The sequence below is a fragment of the Phocoena sinus genome, chromosome 15 (genome assembly GCF_008692025.1).
Source record: "Phocoena sinus isolate mPhoSin1 chromosome 15, mPhoSin1.pri, whole genome shotgun sequence".
In the NCBI taxonomy this organism is placed as follows: Eukaryota; Metazoa; Chordata; class Mammalia; order Artiodactyla; family Phocoenidae; genus Phocoena; species Phocoena sinus.
The window spans coordinates 4732919-4756764 of NC_045777.1; the positions used below are offsets into that span (position 1 = coordinate 4732919).

A 23846-nucleotide genomic window follows, 5' to 3' on the forward strand; every position below is an offset into this window, starting at 1 on the left:
AACAGCGACTTTCTCTAAGAGGTTATTGTCAAAGCAGCTCTGGCTGAGGAAGGCTTTTAAAAAGACTAATAAGTTTTCTCCAAACCCAATCGGGCCAGGAACCCTGAGGGACCCCGCTTCTCGTGGGGCACACGTGGTCCCAAGCCGCCCTTTCGGGTCTTATCGGATCTGCGTGCCCTGAGCTGGAGTCTTTCGTCTACCGTGCAGGGGCCTTTCTAAATACAACCCCATTCCCGCTCATCTCTCGGCAGCAGCAACCTCGGCCCAAGCTTCACTGAGCCAGGCCTCCTCAGAGTGGGAACTCTGATAATTCCATGTATTATTTAAAGCTCCTCCTCCTCTAGCCCGACTGTCTCAACAGGAAGACGCCGCTCCCGCCCCAGGGCCCCAGCGAGACGCGAGTCAGTGAACGGCCATCACCAGCAGGGGGAGCAGCGCCCTCTCCACCTGCCAAGGTCTCGGAGGTTAAACGTTACTCAAGTGTTCAAGGTGACTTCCAAGCCCAAGTCCCACCTTGCTCGTTTTTTTTTTTCTTTTAATCAAGAATTTCACAAACAACCCACAACCAGAAACTTGTAATTGGGCCAGTTCTTTGGAGAAGGAGCTGAAGATGACAAAAGGCATTCTATTTTGGTGTGGATTCTGAGTTTGCAAATATAAAGATTTTTGTGCGCAAAAAATATAGGCACCATTTGAAAAATGTTAAGCTACTTACATATGGTACATATGCTATATATATATATACACACACACACAGCTTGTTTTCAAATTAATTTGAACGGCTATTTAGCTCTGAGCTATCACCTCATTCAGTTATATATGACTCAACACAGCCTGCAAGTCCAGTACTGGTATCTTCCGATAGCAATTCTGTTCCTGGGATTTCTTTGAAAGCTTTTAGGTTTTCACGGATCACTGGAGGTTCTTCATTTTTCCCCCTTCTGTGTTATGTAGGTATAAGCCGTCTCTCTAGGCATCAACTGTCCACTGGTAAAAATCAATTTTGATTTTATCAGTATTTATTAGCACTGGTGCCAGCAGTTTAGAAGACTAGAGAAGGAAAACATGCAAACTAGGAGGAGAAAAAAAATGAAAGCCGGGTCCTCATACCTACAAATAACATAGCCTGCTGGTCTTTCAGGTATTTTGTAAGGTGCCGAGGGAGCTTGAATTACCAATTTTTAAATTGAATCAATAAAAATTTACAGGACTCTGTTACTGCTTGCATCTCTCCCATATCTGCGAGCCCGGTGGCGGGTATTTCTAAAACAAGGGCACCACTCTCAGAGGTGCCGTGAGCCAGTAACCAGGGCAGCAGGCACTGGAGCAGCCTGACTGCACCCGCCCAGGCTCCCTTCCCAGCCAGCACCTTAACCAGCTTCAGCCTGGCTCGCTCTAAGCCAGTTTATTCCAGTGACTTGACTCTCACCCTCTCAGGACAGAACAGACCACGGGGCAGGACTGCACATCCATCTACCTGCTTTACTCTCATTTTCCAGAAAAAGACACCCAAAATGTGCATGCTTGGGACTTCCCTGGTGGCGCAGTGATTAAGAATCCGCCTGCCAATGCAGGGGACACGGGTTCGAGCCCTGGTCCGGGAAGATCCCACATGCCACGGAGCAACTAAACCCCTGCGCCACAACTACTGAGCCCACGAGACATTAACTACTGAAGCCCGCGTGCCTAGAGCCCATGCTCTGCAACTAGAGAAGCCACAGCAATGAGAAGCAGCACATACACCACAACGAAGAATAGCCCCTGCCGCCGCAACTAAAAAAAGCCCGCCCGCAGCAACGAAAACCCAAAACGTTCAAAAATAAATAAAATTAAAAAAAAAAAAAAAGTGCGTGCTTCTCCAGGTTTGAGATCTTGAGTGTCTGCGGCTCTTAAAATGGTCCCTGAACCAGAGCGGTGCCTGCTCCACACACGTTCTCCTCCCTGACACACACTTCACTGACCAGGGTCACTGGCATGGTGTCTGCTCTGCCCGTCACCACCCTCCTCCTCTCCCTGGGGCGGGGGGGAGGTGTTCCCTTTTTCCTCTCAGTCAAAAAGCTCCACAGGTGCTCACCAAGTCCTGGCCCCTAAAACAGAAAGAGGTTTCACAGGGTGATTAGTTTTAAGAGACAACTTTGGATTTTAGATTTTGATTTTTAGCTACACACAAAATGCCACCATCCTTGGAGAAGCTGAATTCCTTCTAGATGCACACGAAACACTTAGTCACTTCCAAAGACCTAAAACACAAGCGTCCCAGGTACTCTTTTTGAGAACTTGGTCACTCGACTACAGGCGCCAGCAAACTCCAGTCTCACGGGCCAAATCCCAGCAGCTGTTCTCGTGAATAAAGTTTTAATGGCACACACGGCAACATCCTTTAAGAAAATGTTTACCAACTCCTGCTCTAGAGGAATGGGACTGTACTGCATCCCCAGGCACTATTTGAGGCACCCCCCCGCCAAATCACTCTCCTTTCAAGGTCATGAGGTATTAGAAGCCACATGAAGAGTAATTCGTTGCAACTCCTACACTCAGATAGGTTTTACTCCACTTGGAGAAAACAGCAGGAAGCACATGCTTCCCAGCTCAGTCTTCTCACTCCTTTTCCTAAGTACCTGGGTCCACACGGAATAGAGACTGGAGACTAATTTATAACCGGGCAGCCGGCCTTCCAAAGCTTCACGCCATGGGTGTGTGGTCGAGAACGAGGTCTATTCAACATTTACCGCGAGTTCTCAGGATGTACAGTAAACATGTTATTTCTCATCGACAGGGTTCATTTTTAAATCAACCTTCCAATGACAAAATAACAATGATAAAAATAATGTCTCCCTCCCCCCGCCATTTAGCACAAGTGACAAAATGACAAAAGAACTCTTAATTTGGGGGCTTTATTTTAATTTTTTTTTCTTTTAAAGATGCTACATAGTCAAACAGAATCGGATTGGTCTTTTATGGCATAAAGTTAATTCACAAGCTCTCAGTCACTACTTGACGGATCATCTGACGTTTCTCTCCCACCCCCTCCCAACCCCACCGAGCCGGTTTCTCCTCTGCTCTCCCCTCTGCTGCCCGACTCACACGCCCTGATCCCCAGCTAGGGCCACGCGGGGAAGGTCAGGGCCACGCTGGGGCACGTGTGCTGAAGCGTGAGTGGAGGCTGAGGAGTGGAGAAGGAAAGAACAGTACAGAGATCGGCTACCCTTCCCCACAGAAAGCGTCACCTAGAGCTGACTGCCACTACTGAGCACTTCCCTCCCTATGAGAGTCGTCATTTATTTGCACAGAAAACCACTTCTCGGCAGCTGTTTTCCAACGTTCCAATGAGCCGCACCTCCATGTGTGTGTACAGCCCAGAACCTCCAGCAGCAATGCCAGCTTCACCCAGCAGAGTTAGGTAGCACAGGTGATTTTAGGCCACAGAGTTAATTATAATCTTGTGACAAGAAAACATGAGATGAAATACATTAAATAAGTTAAATATGCATTAAACATCTCTGAATAACAATTCAATCTCATGACATGAACCAATGGTTATCTAGCTTGGTCCCTTTAAGAGAACAAAGCCTTCACTGACTTCTATTTCCAGAGTATTGGGTCACTCGGGCAACATACACCTCCCAGCATAGCCGATGCTGCCACAGCGCCGTTCTTCTCGGCCTCAGACTCTGTCCATCAGTCCCAGGGAACTGACGGCAGGGGCAGACCTGGAGGAGCAGCCCGGAGGGAGCGAGCGGTGCGGGGAGGACGCCTTGGGGGGGATGCGCTCTCCACCGCGCTGGGCTCCAGCTCCCCGAGCGCCAGCACCAACAGGCAAGGAAGAGTGTCGTGTTGGAAGAGAGGTGACTAGCAACATGGACCAAGGCTACAAGTGTTTAAAATGACATGTCCAACATGCCAGTCTCATTTAATCATGGTTTCCCTTGTCATTAATAAGGATCATTCTTTCCCCCGATCACTTACTACACGTGTTAAACTTTCTAAGATTGTTATTTTATGTTCTATGTGTGTGTGCACGCGTGCGGCAGCACACACGCGCAGGGAGGGGTAATTTAAAGGCAAGACCTGTGAGATGTCATCATACATTAACTTCTTTTTACACGCGGTTATGATACATTTAAATCCCATGATATGGCGGAGCCATCAATCCAATTTACCATCCTTTGCCTGCTGCCTCTACAAGGCGATCTTCCCTATGATTACACCGACGATAAAGAACAAGACCACCAGCGCGAGTAGCCGGGTGCTGAGGCCCTCCTCCTTCCCAGCCGCAGCTAACACGGGAACGGGGCTGTTGCTCTGCGCTGCCTTCCTCATCCGAAGTCCATCTTCTTCCTACGGGAGCAAACACACGTTTCAAAGACAGTCCAAGGCACCAGAGCAGCAGTCAACTGTACAGCTTGGGGGACGCGGTGGGGGGCGGGGGGGGGGCGGTGATGCCCAGACTCCATCACACGATGAGGTCCAACCTCCTCGTTTTGCAAATGGAGAAACAAGCCTACACAGAAGAAGAGGCTGGCTTGAGGCCACCACAAAAATACTGCCAGGAGCCCCTCTTTTCTCCCATCCATCCTACACAATGCTGCTGGGTACCTTTTTATACCACACATCTAAGCAGGGGACTCCCTGGTTCCCCATGATTTACAGAAAAAAACTCTTCAGAGAAAAGAATCACAAGAAACAACCAAGTGGGGGACCTGGAAGCTTTCAAAGGTAGAGCTCTGTATATAGTTGATATCTGATGAGTTACAGGCAGACTGCTGGATCAAAACTGTGATGTGTGTAATAGTAAAATGAGCTTGATACATGCATCTCAAGTATTTCCTACTTAACGCATGGAATTCCCACCAGAGAAATGACTCTCTTTGTCATACACGTGAAGATAACTTGGCCATTCTCCCCCGCACACACAGACCTGTACGAACAGAAACTTTTGCTTTCTCCACGTCCCCAAACGGGGCACACACCAAGGTTTTCCTACCCCGGCTAGTTACCCCTCGACTCATCCCTGACGCCCACACAGCAGCTGCACTTTCTCTTCTTCTCCTTCAGTCCATTCACATTCACCAAGTGCCTAGCAGGTCTTGAAGACAAGAGGCATCCAACCCATCGAGCAGACTTTCCGTGACACTCATGGCCATCTCGGTGGCACCGCTCATCACACTTGTTATCAGTATTCGTGTCGGGGCCTCCCTGGCTACCCTGGTTAACAGGGAGCTTATCTTAAGGGCAGGGACTGCCCGTGTCTGTATCCACAGAGCGGGGTACAAGGTAGGACCTTAGGAAATGTGCTGGCCAAATGACAGGATGAAACAACACAAAACAAGAAATCAGTGTTTGGCAAGATAAAGAATCTTCTAATGTCAAGATTCGTCTGATAATATTTTAAAAGACACTGTGCTCACGGGGCATGGCCAATACGACTGCACAGTGATAAATGACTGGTGCTATTCGATTAACTTTAAAAAAAGAAAATGGGCACAGCAATACAGCATTTATTTTATTGGGTTTATATAGAAGCTACTTCTACCTATTTATCACTTTAAATGGCACAGAAGTCTGTTTCTGAAGAGCAATACATTCAAGGAGAACCTCCAGGCGTATCTTAGATTTTTAGCCAAAAAGTAGCGTGTCAGCTTCATAATTTACTCCTTACTAAGAGAAGTCAAATCAAGATTACTGCCAAGAAAGAAGATGATGCCATTTCCCAAACTCTGTCAGCCCTCCTGTATCTACTACCTTGCTAGAATAAGAGAAGGAAAAGTCAACTGCCACGAATTTATGACGTGTGCCTGGGGCTACGCAGTGAACGAGTGAAAAAGCCTATCGTGTGGTTGGGGGACATGATCACGATGCAGAGAACAGATCGGCCTCGAGATTTAAGCTGCAACGAAAGACCCTATGATCAGACGTTCAGAAATGCTCTCTTTAATACTGCGTATGAAACAGACATACTTTTAACACTGGAAGGGGCCTTAAAGGGGTTTTGCGAACAGAGGCCTGGGAGCGGCCGTGACTAAAAAAGATTCACAGCGAGCCCAAGTTTGGCTGGTCATTTCCACAACACCGCAGGCCTCCAAGACCAAGCGAAGTGCACCTGCTTCCCTCCAATGCCAACCACCGGGTCAGTGGCCACAAGCTGGAGACTCTGGTTCCCTGTAATTTCCACCCATGTACGGCGACAGCTTCCCATCTCCAGTCTCCTCACCGCGTTAACGGCAGGATGAGACCCTACTGCCTAGACCTATTTAGGATCCTCATGAAACAGAATTATGCCTGTGTTAAAACAGAATACAGGTCAGTATTTACCCACTTAAAAAAGATTCTCATCCAGTGGGGATGGAGTGGGGTTTGAACATGTGAATTCAAGATAACCACTGCTGTTTTATTTTTAGTCTCAGAACTGAATTTCAATTTACACTAATGGATTGTTTGTTTGTTGCTTTTATACGAGGTGACAAGAGTTTATATTGTGCAAATATAAAACAACTCCACAAATTCAGGGGTCCGTCAGCTTCCCCACCCAAGATCACAGCGAAAAAGCCCCTGCTGCCTGCAGATGATCAGAAAATAAAACGCTGTTACCTTGAACTGCTTGTTCTCTTCCCGCAGCCTCTGAACTTCACTCTGCAGCCGCTTACATTCTTCCATCACCTTCTTAACTTCAGTGTCATCCAAAGAAGAACTCAGAGCTTTAGACACTGTTGGTGTTTCTGTCTTTGATGCAGTTGTGGATATAATTTTATTTATTTCTACATCATGCTGTTCAGAAATAAATGAAAGCCCAAGTGTCACCAACTATGTAATAATGGACTTTTTAATGCAAAGTAGTTCTCAGCAAACACCACACGTGGTAGCGTTTCATCCACACTGTAAAATGTCACATTTACTTTTAATATGGATCACTTTATCCAGTGTCTTAATAATCTACAGCAAGTGCGCTCCAGAAATTATGGACGAGGGCAAATAATGAAGTTCAGCTGAGACTAACACTTCAAAGAAAGAGAGAAGGGGCCGTGCATTCTGCACTATCAAATTCCTGCCATGCAGAAATTAGCACACTGTAATGGTGCAAGCTTAGGAATTATCATCCACAAATCCCTGTCACCACGAAGGTCTGAACACCCCCAGGGCTGGCTGAGTGGGGGTCTCGGAAGAAGGCCAGCGGGGACGTAACACAGAGGGCGACTTATTTCATGAAGATGGAACGGAGGTGCAGTAAACTCAGTGTCTACAATATTTCAGTCTGGGGAAGCGCCACATTCCTCCATCTCCTCGGCCAAGACTGCGCTGTGACACACTCTGGAGGCCGGCCGAGGACGGATCAGTAAGTGGGGGGAGGGCACAGAAGCACTCAGGTGTGTCGGGAAAATAAAATAACTGGGGATCGTTGCCCTGGGGGTTCCATGCAGCAAACTGAAAACTAGGAGCTCTACCCTTCGTCTCTCCCAAGTGAGAAGGGTGAGGCCCTGAAAGGCAAGGCCCCAGCTTACAGAGCTAATCACCTAGCACAGAGCTAGGGCCAGAATACAGATCTCACAGCGTCCACAACTAACCTTCCCAGGACTGGAATGGGAATGGGAAGGAAAAAAAGACCAGTGCCATTCAAACCAACAGGATAACGATAGTGGTCAATTATTGAGCAGAAAGAAAATGCTACGTGGTTTTGACACAAAGCATCAGCATTCCTGGACACGGCTATGGATAATGTTGAGAAGGTGAGCATTTCTATTTCCCACCTCCAGCTGTTAACAGCCAGGGTGGTTGAATGTTCTACATGTGTTTTAAACTGTGTTTTTAATACAATTTATTATAAGTTTTTTGACTAGGTTGAAGGGAGGTCCACATTAGCATTACTGATACAATCTTCTCTCTCCAACCGGTCACAAGCCAGGGCCAACACAGGCTTATCTCTTGGGTTTCACACAGAGAAAAGAGAGCTGACAGCCTGGAGGAAGTCGCTCCTTGCCCTCACCCGCTCGGAAAGCAAAGGGGGCGATTCTCAACAGGGAATCATTCTGCCCCAGCAAAGGCACATTTGGCGATATCCAGAGACATTTTTGGTTGTCACAACTAGGGGGTGCTACTGGTACCTAGTGGGCAGAGGTCAAGGATACCGCTACACATCCTCCAAGGCACAGGACTGCCCCCACGGCAAAGAATTATCCAGCCCAAGTGTTAATAGTGCTGAGGTTGAGAAATCCTAATCTAAAAGCATATTTTCACTGAAGAGGTGGGTGGGGTTCAAGGGGTAGAGAGGTGGTGCTGAGGGAAAGTGTAGACGGGGAAGCCTACAGGCGGCACTCTGCAAAACAACAGAACCTCAGAGCTCACCGCCACCTGTCCACCAAGCACCACGATAAACGGCAAATTATTCCGTTTTGGTCTTACCCACCGTTAAATAGCAACCTATAACTTTGCCAAGTCACAGAAGCTCTTCGGAATTTATGACATTTCAACAGGCTGCACTTTTCGAAGGGAAAAAATGTTTCAATTAGCTGTCTTTCTGCAAGTCTCTCAAAGGCAGATGTCATGAAGGCCCACTTACTTGTTAACTTCGGCTTATTTTTTTCCTCATACATCAGAAGAAGGAAAATAATTTGCCAACTTAAACCTTGGTTTTGCGGGAGACGGTATGCAAATAAGCATCAGCTTGCAACGTCAATTACCGTTAACTAGAAACATACTTACTGGTTTATCATTTTCTGCTGGCAATTCAAACACACATCTAAGTTTTGAATCCATAAGGTCTTCCGGTTTTGCCTCCTTCCACTAAAACAATTTAAATTTAATAATCAGGATATTATAAAGCTGCTGGAAGAATAATTTTCTTCCTATAACTGACAATTTCAGAAAAATACTCTTAATGAGAAAGCCCTGACGTATATCAAATAAAGCACTTAAGTCTGCTGAGATTTCAATACTTTTAACATGACAAGATTAAACGCACTAGCTCTCCTGAATATATACTCTTCTTCACAGACCCCAGTCTTGCTGCCGGACCCCTCAGAGCCCACCAGCGCTCCTCCTGTCGCCAGTCTGCGGGAAGCACACGGGACAGAGAAGACCACCGCTGACCCAAGAGGAATCTTCTAAACTGCAACTGGATGGCCTAAGGACATCTGGGCTCTCCTTAAGAAAACACAACTTACTTCGCAGGGCACGTCCTTCTTAAGAGAGAGTAAGCCTGCGCTATCTGGGAGTGGTTTTAGAACACTGCCAACTACCAACAGGGCACAAGAACTGGCAGGCCACTCCCTGTGATCGCCGCTGTCTGGGCTGACCCCCACTGCCTCGGTGTGCTGGTAGTAACATCTTCCTGACTAAATCCATGTCCTGGGACGATGCACTTCTGGCTTACTCCTCCTCCTCTTGGCAGTGGAGGACAGGAATCCCAGGTGTTCTGATCATTACAGACCAGCATAGCAGGAAGGCTGCAATACAGAAAAAGGAACGAACCCCCCCACCCTCACCCTAGAACCATGCAGGAGGCAGCGAGAGCAACACAGTACCAAGAGCCAAAAATGGGAAATCATCTTTGTGTTGAACAATAGGGAACCACCAAATAAACCATGGCAGGTACAGTCAATGGAACAGCATGCCATTCAAGGGATACTGAGGAGTGTTTAATCGCATGGGGAAAATTCGCAGGATGTTAAGTGAAGAAACCACAAGCAATATTTTAAGTCTGTTCCTCTGCACGCCCGCGCGCACACACACACACAGAGCGTACGTGTGCCTGCGTGCGTGTGTCAAAAGAACATCGGGCAAGGATCATCTCTGGGCGCCAAAAATCACCAAGTGAAAGACTGCTCGCCGGCAAGCAGGATGTTCATGTGGTCTCCAAGTATCTGATCACTCTGAGTATCACAGATTACCTATTAACCACAAGGGGGAAATGTGCTTTGACACTGGGGAGAGTTGGCATGCACCATGTTAACCAAGTAATCAAACTGAGTGTCACCAAAAGAGGGACAACACGGCATTAAATGCCTTCTGATATGATGCATCACACATGACACCACCTAGGGAATGTTCTTGCCAAAATAAAAAAAAAGAAAACAAAAACATTTAACCTGAATTTAATCATGAGGAAATAATTGGACAAATCCAGAATGTGGGACATTCTGCAAGTCAACTGGCCTGGACTGTAAAAAGGGTGAGGGTGCTCTAGGAGAAGAAAAACTAAAGGCCATTTTTGGAACAACTGGAAAATGGTGACTACGGGTATGAGTTTCTCTATCAAACATTACGGAATTAATGTTAAGCTTCTTAGCTGTGACAATGGGACTGTGGCTACGTAAGAGACTGGCCTTGTCTGAAGCAGTTAGGTGGTGAAGGGTCATGAAGTCTGTGTCTTACAGTCAAGTAGTTCAGCAAAAAAGGAAGTTTATGACAGCAACGAAGCAAACGTGGCAAAATGTTAAACGGTGCACCTTAGTAAAGGTTAGATGAGCAGGCACTACTATTTTTTCAACTTTCTGTACATCACAATATGAAGAAAAATATTTTAAAGTAAAGAAAGAGCACAGGGCTCTCATTAACAGTGGTTGGGTTTAGTATAAACAAATTACAGGTCCCTTAGTTTTATTTTTGCTCATTTGTATATTGCCAAAATTTCCAACAATGTACATTTCATATAAAAAATGTTTAACTGTTATAAAAGTTATCATGGAAGCAAAATTCACCTTTATTGTACATAGAGTGCCTGGCCTGTAAGAGTGCTCAGACAGCTGCCAGATGCCAGACGCTATGCCAAGTTCTACATACACAGCACATTTAATCCCACCACAGCCACGTGAGCTAGGTTTTCATCCCCATTTTACACGTGACCAAACCCTCAAGAGAGTTAATGAACATCGCCCAAGGCCACAATGTTAGTAAGAGGCAGAACTCAGCTTCACACCCAAGGCACCCAAGCCCATGCTCTTCTCACCAAGCCATGCAGCGGAAGCCAAACAGAATATATTCTTGGATATTCCACATTCTGCATTTGCCATACATTTCCTTGATCACACAAAGTAACACGAAGTGACACATCATGTTCCAGGAAATAAAAGTAGTGAATGTCTCAACAGTCATTCCTCCTCGAAGGAATCTTAAAGGAAGCCTACTCTCCCTGATCTCTCTGAAACCCCCAAATATCTAGCTTACCCTTCATTTCCTACCCAGAAGTTAGACATGCGTGAAGGTGGTCGGTTATGCTTTTCCGAGATGAAAAGCAGCCGCTGTGCGGTGACACGGGGACACGAAGGTGGGCTGTGCGTGAAAGCAGCGCCCAGTGTACAGCTGTGAAAGAGAAGCAGCGGTACAGCGTACGTCCCAGCTAACTCAAATTTGCAGCCATTCCTCGGATGACTTCAGTCTCTTAGTTTCAGTTGGCGAACCGCAAAGCGGTGAAAACGTTGCGGCAGTCCTGCCCTCCTTTCCCAAACTGTGAGGGCTACACCGTCTGTCCTCACTGGTGCTGTGGATTCTTTTAAGGTTTATCCGTGTATTGTGATACACACTCACAGCACCAGGATGCCTGCCGATTTATTCAAGGGAAACCTTGGGGAAGAACTACCATTATAGTCTTCTTCTAGAAAAATCAATACGAGGGATTGATTGCAGGGCCCCGCCCCCACGGCTACCAAAATCTCAAGTCCCTCACATAAAATGCTAGGACCGCTGGCCCATATCCACAGATGCAGAACCCACAGAAATGAAGGGCCAACTGTAATGTATCAATTATTTATTTTATGAAAATGAAGTCATCTTATTTTTACCAAAATTAAGAGACAGAGTTAAACATGTATTTAAGCAGGGGAAAAGAAAAAAATGAAGGAAACTTGGGGAAAAAAAAAACAACAAAAACAAAAAACCCAGAATCATGCTTACCAGAACCAAGCATGAAAAAAAAAATGCCTAAAGGGTTGAAGGATATTTAGTTTTCAACTCTCTCCCATCCCTCTGGGTTCTGGAAGATGGGGAAGATGTGGTAGGAAGGTTCTCTATAGTGAAAACTGTCCTTTTCTGTGGGGGGAATGGGAGGGGGGTGAAGGGAGAGAATCCTCAGACCATTCAAGACACAATCCACCAGAAGAAGGAGCTGCTGAAGGCAACCAGATATAAAAGTCAGAAAAGAAGAGTGTTCTAAAAAGTTACATGAAATGTTAAAATCAAAGTTTTAGAAAAACCATAAAGGCAGTCAAAGCACAAACCTCCTTGAAGGCACCATTCCCCTTTAAAATCAATTTTGACACATTTTGAAATGCATGCACCCGCAAATCTGCACCTAATCATTTCTTTTAATTACTGAAAAAAATAAGAAGCATTCAGTACTTACTACTGCCTCCATATCAGAAGTGTCAGTTGGAGCAAACATAGACTGAACCATAAACTTGTGTTTACTTTTCTCATTGGGATCATAATCGAAAGGCTGTAACATCACTGAGAAAGAAAATATTTCATTAGGAGGGTCAGAGCTTGGTTACCAGCAGCCATTTGTTACGTTAATTACTTGTAGTTTGGTTGTAAAGCAGTTTACCAGAACTCTCTATCTGAGCCTTCAGAAGCCCCAGGTGAAGCGAGCAGGTCAGGATGACCAGGCCCCAAACCTGAGGTCCAGGAAACTGAAGGGACTTCCCCAAGGTCCACCTGCAGGTAGTGGCAGAGCCAGGACTGGGGCTCAGGACCCAGGTCTTCTGATTCCCAGCCCACTGGTCTGCCTCTAGGGCACACCTGACCAAACATCTGCTACGGGCCTTACATCCAGGTCAACCAGGTAGAAACACCTGTGCCTGTTTTGCTCAAGAAGATACATGCGAATGATCTCTTCAGGAACTAAAACAGAGTAATCCAAGACATCTAAGGAACTGTTTTAGCTTCTCTCTGTCCTATTTCCCACGTCAAGGTCATCAAAGTAATGCTTCAAATGCAATTTTGCCAAGAATGTTAGAGAATTTTCAGAACCAGCACCCTCAGGGCATGGAGAAGACACCACCAGCTTACACCCTTTTTCTCCCTAAGCAGCTAGGGGAGTCTCACATAAGGGCTCCCTTGACTGAGCACACCCACTGCGCTGAGCGAGGCGCCGTCCCGTTCTGAATGGCTGCCCTAGGACCTACCACCCTACCCCATTAAATGACAGCTGCTTTCAAATACAGGTTTTGCTACAAGCCTTTGACTAAACCACACATCTCACTAAGTTCCCTGAAAACTAACTTTTCCATACACAGGAAAAGCCCGCTGTAGCCCTGACCTTGATAAGAGCTCCCCGGGACTGAGCGTCTCCCTTGGGCCAGAAGCTCAGCTCTGCACTTCAGCTTTATCCTTACCTCAAAGGCAGGTAATGTTGTGGAAGTTATTTTGATGGCTGTTTTCAGATGAAAAAACTGAAGTGCAGAAAGGTTGGCTAACCTGCCCAAGGTCACACCGTGGAGGAGTGGACACTCCAACGCAGGTGGTCTGACTGGAAAGCCAGTGCTCGTGGCCACCATGAGGGGCTGGCTCTCTGTCCTCTTGACAGTGCAAGTCCTGTCCTTCTCCACCAGCACCTCTGCTGCTGGGCACTCGTCAGTGTTCTCTTGCCCTTGAACACCACTTAGAACTTCCCAGGTGCTTAAAGCCTCACAATCAACCACCCCCTGCAGCAGATGCAGGGCACCTACCCTAAGCCCTAGCTTATAAAGGAATCGTGAAGGGACTCAACAAAGTGAAGGGACTCGACAAAGTGAAGGGACCTGCTCAAGGTCACTGTGCTGGGAAGCAGCAAAACTTCGACCAGGAGCCACGTGCAGTCAGCACCCCTTCAGCCACAATGGACACTCCAATTCGCGACGGGGTCACATCCTGCACGCACCGCAGACCCACCATCACGTATCTTACAGGACCACCCATGATGAGGAAGAGAAATACAAACACCCCCCCTCCGTCTTATCTGTAACGAGCCCAATGCCCAGGAGATGAGAACAATCAGAAGACACGGTTAATTTTCAGAGAAGTTGGCTCTTTAGCTCCAGTGACACTGGATCACACACAGAGAATGGATGGGTCCAGAGACCCTAAGACAACCCCACATAAAGAGCCCCAGGAAGGCCTGCTGTTCCCTTTCCACTCTTCTCCCCCTTCCTCCAGGAGGTGTAAGCCAGAAAGAAGGGCTTGGGTTGCAGGCACGTTCTAAAGCAAACTGACCCTTCCTTTTTCTCTCTACCTCGCCCCACACTCCCATCCCCAGTGCCTTCGCAATGTCCCAAAAAAGGAAAATAACTTTTACTAGGGCCTAGTACAGACTAGGCACCAAAGAAGGAATATTTTCCTTAGTTCTCCCATCAGTCCTCACAACAATCATAAAGATGGCCATGTCTTTATGTTCTAGATGAGAAGACAGGGCTTGGAAAGGCTAAGTGGCCTCCCTGGGGTCCCATGGACAGCGTATTAACTGATGGAACCAGAGCTCCACATTGGCTTTGTGTCCACAGTCCAACTTCCACACCACAGGTTCTCGAAGTGTCACTCCCAGACCCCGAGACCCACCCCTCAGGCGGTCCATAAAATCAAAACTGCTCATAATACCAAGACGTTCCATGTCACATGCTTTTCCCACTGCACTGACATTTGAAGTGGTGATCGGCACAAAACCAACGGTGGGTGAAACTGCTAGTGCCCGAGGGCAGACTTTACTAAAGTCCAACCCTTGACGATGCATCTCAGCACTCTGTACGATGAAATGACAAGTACACATCAAGCATTTCTGCTGCCTTGGGAAAAGCACCTGCGCAACTGTTTGGGTTGTGAGCTCAACTGGACGCTTTCTCATGGAACCTTTTACTTGAAAGGACAACCGACAGAAAAACTATGGTTATTCACACCTGGGTATACAGCAGATATTTTCCTGAAAAATGAATGAAGTGAACCTGTCACTTTAAGGAAAACAACTTATAGTTGTTGCCGGTGACAAAAACCAGGCATTCAAACAAAAGTTAGAATATTGGAAAACCTCCTTCTGCCACCAAGAGCTTCGCAGTTTCCTGAAGATTTAAGGACTTTTCCAATGAGATCAGTGGGAATAGTAACGAATGTACTTTTTTGATACTGTATAATGAGATGTCAACAGTTGGAAGATCTGTATAACTCAGCTAGCATAATATTACCAAAGCCATCAAGTGTAAGAGAAACCAATGCATTTTAGTGAAACAAAGTTCAAACGGTTCACTGACAGGGTGTCAGATTCCACACTGTATTAAACTTTAAGGAAGTGTCACTTGTCAAGTTTTGATACAGTATCAAAGAATAATGTCTATAATTATCTGAAAAGGCTATTAAAAATACCCTTTCCTTTTCCAATACATATCTGTGGTAAAGGTGGTTTTACTTCATATATATTCACCAAAACAACACATTGTAACAGACTGAAATGCAAAAGCAATTGAGAGAATCCAGCCTGTCTTCTCTTTATTTAGCCAGAAATCAAGGAGATTTGCAAAACATATTGAATAAAGCCATACTTTTTTTGAAAAGTTATTTTCCACTAAAAATGTTACTGTTTGCATATAACTGTATTTATTAAAGTTGTTATTAAAGAATACTTTTTAAATTTCTCAGTTTAATTTGCAATACGATAAATATTGATACAACCCACAAATCAAAGAAAGCTCTTTTGGTCTTTGATTTCTACGAGTGTAAAGAGGCCCTGAGACCAAAAGGTCTGACCACCGTCATTCTCCATCAAGCTGCCTCGCAGGCCCCTCCAGGAGGAAAATGCTCTTTTAATAACTCAAGTGAAGGCACTGGTGGCCTTGTGTCGTCCCCTTCTTGGGAGAATGTGCAGTTTGAAACAGAAAGCAACCTCACACAAACCAAGTCTTGAGTCCCGTATGTACCCAGGCCTCGGGAGGAGACAGAGGCACACGTGCACGCGCACGTGTCCCTTACAGGGAGGGGACTGGGGTTCCCCGTGCTCTGCTAAACAAACCACCCTGCAACCTCTTGCTCCACCTCTGGAGAAGGGCGCTGTCTGAGACCCCCCTGCCACCCTCGGACCTTGAAGGTGGCATCAGTCCAACTCCAGGCCTAGAGCAGGCTGCCTGCCAGGTCGCCACAGTGCAGAGCTAGAAGACCCTCAAGAGGATGTAACTGACATTTAGACCTCGAGGCTCAACAAGAATGTAAGCACATAAAGAAGCGGGTACTGGTGGTAACAAATCACCTTACAGGAGCACTGGAGACAGCAGAGGCGGCAGGTCAAATACCCCTTCTGCAAAGGCTGGGACTCATGAAACTGAAACGCAGATGCCCGATGCACTGGTGAGACTGGCAAGGTGAAAACTTTAAGCTGAGTGAAAATGGTGGCCGCTGGTGAACTTCCGCAGCAACTCTCCTTCCACCTAGAGCAGTAGGTGGAAAAGAAGGCGTTTGCCTTCATGGTCATAAAACACTGGATCAATAAGATCAGACTTTCTTCAGAAGAAATGCAGAATATATGCCGCTTCTCTCTCACACACACACACACACACACACACACACACACACACACAAAACACCCTCGGAGAAATGACTTGATTAAATGCAGCATAAAAGCTTCTTATGAGAACCTGAGCGAGCAGGTCACAGATCATCTTCACCTGCATCATAATAATGGCAACAGAGCCAATGAATAAAAGTCTAACAAGCACCTCGACACACGCTTTATTATTTTTTTAATCTCAGAATTTTATCTTTAAAATGTCCCTCTCCTTGTTCACATGACCACAATCTCAGCTCAGCCCCACCCCCCAACACCTAAGCCTCTCCAGCTAGATCTCCCCGCCTCCTCCCGGTCTCTCTCTCAGACAAGCTGCCCTGCAGAGCCCGAAAACGCTACAAATTTAATCTCCCCCTAAACACCCTACTCACCATCACGAAATTCCTCGGACCAGAAACCTGCTACAAAAAAAAAAAGCCTATTTCCCAAGTAAAAAACAATCAATTCAAGTCCACAGCCTGGTTCTCTCAGTTTACTGATATGATCCAACAACAGGCTTCCCTGCTGGTCCAACAGGTGTGCATATGGTGCTGGCCACACCCCCGTACGCAGGTATTCTCCTGTCGTTACCCAAGTCTCCTCTTATCACGTTGGGCCTAGGAGGCTGGCACATCCCTCTCGGTCCCCCTGCCCTACTCACATCTCAGTATGTCACACCTCCCCGGGCTTCATCTGACTCTGAACCTGCCACTAGTCTGACTCTGTCATGAGGGGGTCTCCGGCTTCAGGGTGCATCAGACCCACCTGGAGTGCTTGTCAAAACACAGGTGGCAGGGTCCCACCTCCAGTTTCTGATTCCACGTATTTCTAACCTGTTCCCAGCTGCTGCCGCCGGTCCAGGCACCCTACCTGGAGAACACATGCTGCACGACACCTCCTCACGCCGCAGCTCCTACTGGGATGCTATTTCACACTCTCGTCTTACTGGGGATCTTATTCTATCAGCGGACACTACTGATACAGAGTTCTCCCCACATGTTCGCCTTTTCTACCCAATTAAGCTGAGACCAGGACTTCACGCTTTGCTACCTCACATTCTGGGAACTAACCTGCGGCTTCCCACTGGCTGAGGAGTGTGCCCCCTCTTCCCTTCCAACGTTCAAAGCCCTCTGGAATCATGCTCCCCCCAGAAATCTCCCTGGGCAGCACAGAGAGAGGAAACCCTCTTTAATCCTCAACCAGCTGTCTTCTCTTCTGCCCCACTTCCCAGAGCCACTCACTCCTCATCTCGTGGTTTAAGACAGTGGTTTCCAATCCTCTCATCACCACTGTGCTCTCGCACTCTGTCTTTGCTTTCATGCCTCTGTCAAAAGACTGTTCTCTACTAAGCTGCATTTACAATGTCATAATGAAGTCACTGCTCCACTTTTTTGAAACTAATCAGAGACACACCAGCACTCTGTCATCAGCTTATGGTAGCCAGTATTCCACAATGAGGGGACAGAGTTCTAGCCTAGAGCGAAGCGGACGTTTTAGTGAGACTGGGTGCCTCATCGTGAGTAAATGTATTATTTCCTTCAGGATGCTCAGAATGTTGGAAACATGACTACTTTCCTGGACCTCTGTCTACTCAGGGACCCATGGATGGAACTAAGAGTCTAGAAGGTAAATAATTAATTTTATCTATTTATAAACTGGCTGACACTGAGTTGTCTTTGTGCTCTCTACAGGAGTTTCCAGTTCAGTACAGCCCGTCTTAGATAGCAGACCCCTCAGAGTCTCACTGATTTATCTGTGCAGCGTTTACAGGGCAAATGTACCCCAGTATCACTGGAAAATGAGGTGTGCAATATGCAGTCACTGGCCGAAGAACATGGCTGACTCACTCTTTTTTATAAATATCTTTTAAAATGCACATCTTTTTTCAAAGCTCCAACAGACTTTCCTATCTCCATTAACACTTTATACTGGAATACCACACAGCCGTCCCTGAGTACTCTCGTGTTCTGATTATCAACATCCATTACATGCCACCTTAATACGACCCACAAGCAAGGTCCCTCGGGACTGACCCACTGCACAGGGAGAACGGTGTGCCCTGAGGCTCCGGCAATCCCGGATCCCTGCTGTTACCTTCCCGTACTTGTTCTCTGCGGTGTTCCTGTCCAGGCCTTCACTGTGGCCACCGCTCGCAGCCCTTGCCCTTCACTCTGGCCTGTGATGGGCTGGACATCAGAACAGGGTTAACAGAGAGTCTAAGGTAAGAGTATAAACAGGAGAGTCAAGACTAGGGAGCCTAAGTGTAGAATGTGCAAAAGGTGCTGTAACCAGTGAAAGGAACATTACTTTTGGCTGCTCCGAAGCCACGCCTGGTTTTTGCTCCTCGGCCACGCTGCAGTGAGCTGTACTGAATGTACTTCAGCTAAGTGAGCTGTACTGAATGTACTTGGATAAAGTCCTCTTGATCATCATCTTTGAAAAATGTAAAAAATAAGGAAATTGTGTTACACTCATAAAAAGTGAAACAGGATTCTCCTTAAGAAACTTCAATATTACAGTAAACTTTTTTTTTATACATTTATTCACTTATTTAGTTTTGGCCGTGTTGGGTCTTCGTTGCTGCACGCGGGCCCCCTCAAGTTGTGGCGAGTGGGGGGTACCCCCCATTGTGGTGCGTGGGCCGCCCACTGCAGTGGCCTCCCCTGCCGCGGAGCATGGGCTCCAGGCGCGCGGGCCTCAGTAGTTACGGCGCACAGGCTTCAGTAGCTGTGGTGCACGGGCCCAGCGGCTCCGCGGCATGTGGGATCCCCCCGGACCAGGGCTCGAAACCGGGTCCCCCGCACTGGCAGGCAGCCTCCCAACCACTGCGCCACCAAGGGAAGTCCCTACAGTAAACTTTAAACAAATCTTTAAAGGCACGATGAAGCTTAATTACTGTTGGTAATTTCCCCCTTTTTTAAAAAACCAGAATCTCATCTGGTGAAAAAGATTAAAGACATCTTTTAAGTATGAATGTGAGTTGTTCTCATCTGAGAGTCATAAAGCTGGTTCGTGAAAACCACTTATGAAAAGGTTCTGTTTATCAGAGACTTCCAAAGCAAACGATCCATCGAAGAAGAATGAGGCTGTTAAGATGCCAAAACCTCCAAATTTAGCTCCCACTATCAGCACGTGACGGATGAATCCCTGACTTCTTTCTCTAAGGGCAGGGCACTTACACTCCGGACGCTAATCACCTAAGAGCTGCAACCCAAGGTTGGCTGGTCCAGGGCAAGCAAGCGGCTCCTTTAAACTGAGTCAGCAAAATCTTAAAAGGATTAATTGTCAATCGCAGTACTACCCAATTACGTTACTTGACCAATGTTCCCATCCAAGAAGAGCTGCTGATATTCATTCTCTGTCCTCGGGATTTTACTGGAAGAACTTTATGCTTTAAATGTGACTGAAATAAGTGCTGAAAAGGGCTATATGTCAGGAATAAACACTGCTCCCTAATTCTCGGAATTTTAATTTAAAACACAGATTCAGACACTAGAAGATTTGTGTTGGTTTGTCTTTAATTCATTTTCAATTCCCAGGGTACACTTAGTAAAGTGTATCTGTGCCTACATATTGGTATCTTTAATGACTCTTTCCAACGCCCCCCCCCCACCAAACAGATAGCTTGCATTTCTAATTTCCTTGGTACAAAGGCAACCAATATGCATAATTGAACTGCAAATGGAAGCGTGCTTGCTACTTCAGTGAAATTAGAATTCAGTGAAGGCTATAAAAATATTAAACTTAATATCATATTACAGGAAGCGTAAGTATTTTTGATGGGCCCATAATTCTACCACTTCACCTGCTGTATCCGCTGGCAAACATGGTTTGGAATATTAATGGAAAACCCCCTCATTATTAAACTGCAGTATTAAAACAAAAAAACCACAACCACTAACAGCTTACCACAGACATTTTCAGAAATTATCTACCTTAAAAATATTTTCCCACCAGACAGTTCAGAAAACAGATTAATTTTGTAAAGCTAGAACAAATGGAGACCCCCCACTGCGTCAAACAATTCATTAATTCAAAAAGTTCTATTTTCCTTGCATTTAAAATCTCTAGAGGAAAAAATCCAATCTCCTCTTCTCCAATCTCCATTTAAGTGTGCCTATTTTGCTGAGGTCCAGATTTGAATAATTCAAAACCGTCTCTAGCAGATGGTGCGTATCAAGGGGCAAGGGGCCAAAACCATGGCATTCTGGGACAATTAATGCAAACACAAAGCACCCAGCACCCTCCCACCTACTGCCTGCCTCATCCAACAGGCACAGATCCCAGAAGGGGCTGTCAGAAAGAGATGCAAGGAGCACCTATCTAAAGGACAAAGAAAAGGAGTCAGAGACCCGAGTGACCGGATCCCCAAACACTCCTTTGCAAAGTCCACATGTTTTCACCTACCGACACAAGAAGTTTAGGTGATACCTGTTTCCAACTGTAACTTTACCACCTGAGTTTATACAAGAGTTGTTTTTTTTTTTAAGGACCCAATGAGTGATGTGCCATCTTCTGAAGAAAAGACATGACAGGTCAGCGTCTGGACTTTTGATGCATAATGTAAGGTCCTGCGAATATCAGATTAAGCTGACAGCTGAGAAGAGTTTCACAGGGTGTGTCTGAAAGACATCTGACAGCCAGAAAGTCTCAATCCCCCATCAAAACCCTGATCTGTGTGCCCTCAGACCTCAGTCTGTGTTGCCAGCTCCATGGGTGGATACCATCCCCCTCCTCCTCTTTCCCTTCCTCCTTGCCCCCCTCTCTCAAAGAATGATTTATAACCTTTCCTGTCAGCTAGCACATCCCAAGGGTTTTCAGAGATGGGAAAAAAATAACGTACTAGTCACGTCCTTTTCAGGTATGCTGTGACATTCTGTGTGGTAGGCAGGGCAATGCTGGTAGTATTTTCAGTTGATTTGATGACCTCCTTTTCACAGATTGTATTTGAAAATTTACTAGTGACTTTTCACTATAAAACAAATGCATATTATAGAAAGAAGAAAAACAAAAATTTCTTCTTAAATTAGAAAGATTTCATAAATGAGTAAAATGTATAGGATTGATTTATTTCTAAAAAGGCAATTCAAATATGTACGATCCACCTTCAACAGAAACTAGCCAGTTTTGGTCAAAGCTAGTGGAAGAAAAATGCAATCCCACTCTCGTACCACGCTTCCCGTTAAAATCCTTCAGCATTGGTAAATACTCTGTGAGGCGGATACCATTCTCTCCACCTCACAAATGAGAAAACTGGAACCTAGGGTGCTCAGAGTATTGGCACAGGTCAGTCGACAGGCTAAACAGCAGGGTTGGGCTTCCCGGTTCAGGTTTCCGAAGCCCAGCTCTAACGCCCTCTGAGTAGAGCGGGTGCAGCCCAGCTCAGCCGCGCGCTCCTGCGCGCGGGAAGGGAAGGCCGGCCTCCGAGCCCTCTGCGCTGCCCGGCCGCCGGGCGCCTCCTTCTCCTGAGGACAGTCTCTCTCACCCGCAGGAACCCGGGAACCCCACGTCCTCACCCAGATGCCATCACGTGGCTGCATTTTAACAGGACCCTTGGAAAAGCGCAGTGCTTTTACCCCAAGACATGAACGTCTAATAAATGATACAGCGGCCCCTCAGCACGGAAAACTCCAGCAAGTGGAGGCTGGTCTCTGCCGGCTGATGAGGCTGTCCCGAAAATGCAACAAAATCTGGCTTCACCCAGGTGCACCCCAAGCACTGAGACCGATACACACCAAATAAAAACAAAGGAGGCCTTTCTCATGTGTAAACATAATCTTGTCTCGTTAGGAGGAAGGTCTGCAGACACGTGGACATTCTGTTATTCAGTGGCTTTTTTCCCCAAGTACATGACATTTTGAGAGCCAAGGTATTTTGTTTTACATTCATTTGTAAGTGGGGCCATCCCCTAACACTGTTGAGGCAGTTCAGTGTCACCAAAGAGCCACTAGATCAGGACAGACACCTGGCTTCAAATACTAGCTCGGCCACTAATCACCCGTGTGCCTGTAGGTATTCACGCCCACTCTCTGAACCTTACCTTCTTATCTGCAAAAGGAAGGCCACAACCACAAAATCTTGGTCTTCCTTAAAGAGGCAGACATAAATCAAAACAAATGCCCAGGGTTCGTTATTACTTTAAAAAACATTCCTCTGATGGGGGAGGGGTGAATCTTTCCGAAAGAGATACACATACACTCACACACGCTTATACCTCGTATTGGAAAGCACACCTACACTGTACAACTGCCTGTTGAGACTACTCAGAAAACGATGTTGCTGCCCCATGTCTACTGTGAAAACATCTAAGTCTCACCTACTGACAACCTTACTCAAATTTGACATGGGCAAGGAAATCAAGAGGTAAAGAAGTCAATTTTAAAAAGGGAATTAAAGATACCAGCTGCCCTTGATTTCAATGGAAAAACTGAAACCCTCTGGATCCAAGGAACACCGAAATGCCAACACCCTGGGCCCCTTCCTTTACCAGCATGCTGCAGTTCGGAGCGTCTGGGCATCAGAGCCAATCAAGATGGTCCACACCTTCGCTCTGTCACTGGCCCCCTTCTTAGTACGATGGGGGTAACAGTGCATTCTGCACAGGGCAGATAACAGAAATGACATGATGACATGTGTGCAGGCCCAGCACAGAGGAGACCCTCAGTAAATGCTGGCTGCCACCCTCCTGATTTCTCCTGGATAATAACCCGATGTGAGAGTCCAAATCAGGTCTTGCAGCCTCAGGGACAAACACACAAGGGGACAGCTGGTGTGAGCGCACCATAATGAGAGAGACCAATGGATGTAGGGAACAAGAGTTTGCAGAAATGATCAGATAATGAAACACCTTGTATCTTTCCAAAGAGGTGAGTCATTTTCTTTTAGGTGTCAAATGAATAGCCCAATGTATCACAATCAAAATCTGTCATGAAAAAAGCCAGCCAGGTACCCATTTCAAATGAGTAGTAGTTTCTAATGATGCAGAACCTTCTGTGACAGTCTCCTGATACTTAAAGGATTAACACACACTCCCCCACAGCTCCTCCACAAATACAAAAAGCACTGTTGGATCCAGAAGTTCTAATGAGCTAAAAGTTTATTCCATTTCTAAAAATACATTTAAACTCAAACCCATCACTTACATCTCCTTAATTCTGAAATCCAATTCTCAATTTGGGTACTCTACCAGCATCTTTTCAAAATTTGGACTTTGGAAAATATATGCCCTCTCAGACAGGAGGGGGAAAAAACCCATCAGACATGCACAGAACTTGCCCCCTTGAATATATTCCAATTTCCTCAGCCTTCATCTCCCTTACCCTTTCACAATCAGTAAAGTGCAGTTACCAATCACTGGAAA

General features: G+C 46.3%; 1 protein-coding gene across 2 annotated transcripts in view; it reads right to left on the reverse strand.

Moving 5' to 3' along the window:
- Positions 1–2875: 2875 nt before the first annotated feature.
- VAPB (VAMP associated protein B and C) overlaps positions 2876–23846 on the reverse strand; it is a 47699-nt gene continuing 26728 nt past the window's right edge. The window contains exons 3-6 of one of the 2 annotated variants that reach the window (XM_032605676.1): positions 12332–12435; positions 8695–8775; positions 6589–6765; positions 2876–4338 (exon numbers count right to left, since the gene is read on the reverse strand). In XM_032605676.1, the coding sequence (XP_032461567.1) occupies positions 4180–4338; positions 6589–6765; positions 8695–8775; positions 12332–12435 (521 nt within the window). In that variant the 3' untranslated portion in view covers positions 2876–4179. The remainder of the gene's footprint in view (positions 4339–6588; positions 6766–8694; positions 8776–12331; positions 12436–23846) is intronic. The other variant, XM_032605677.1, reaches the window with a different exon arrangement.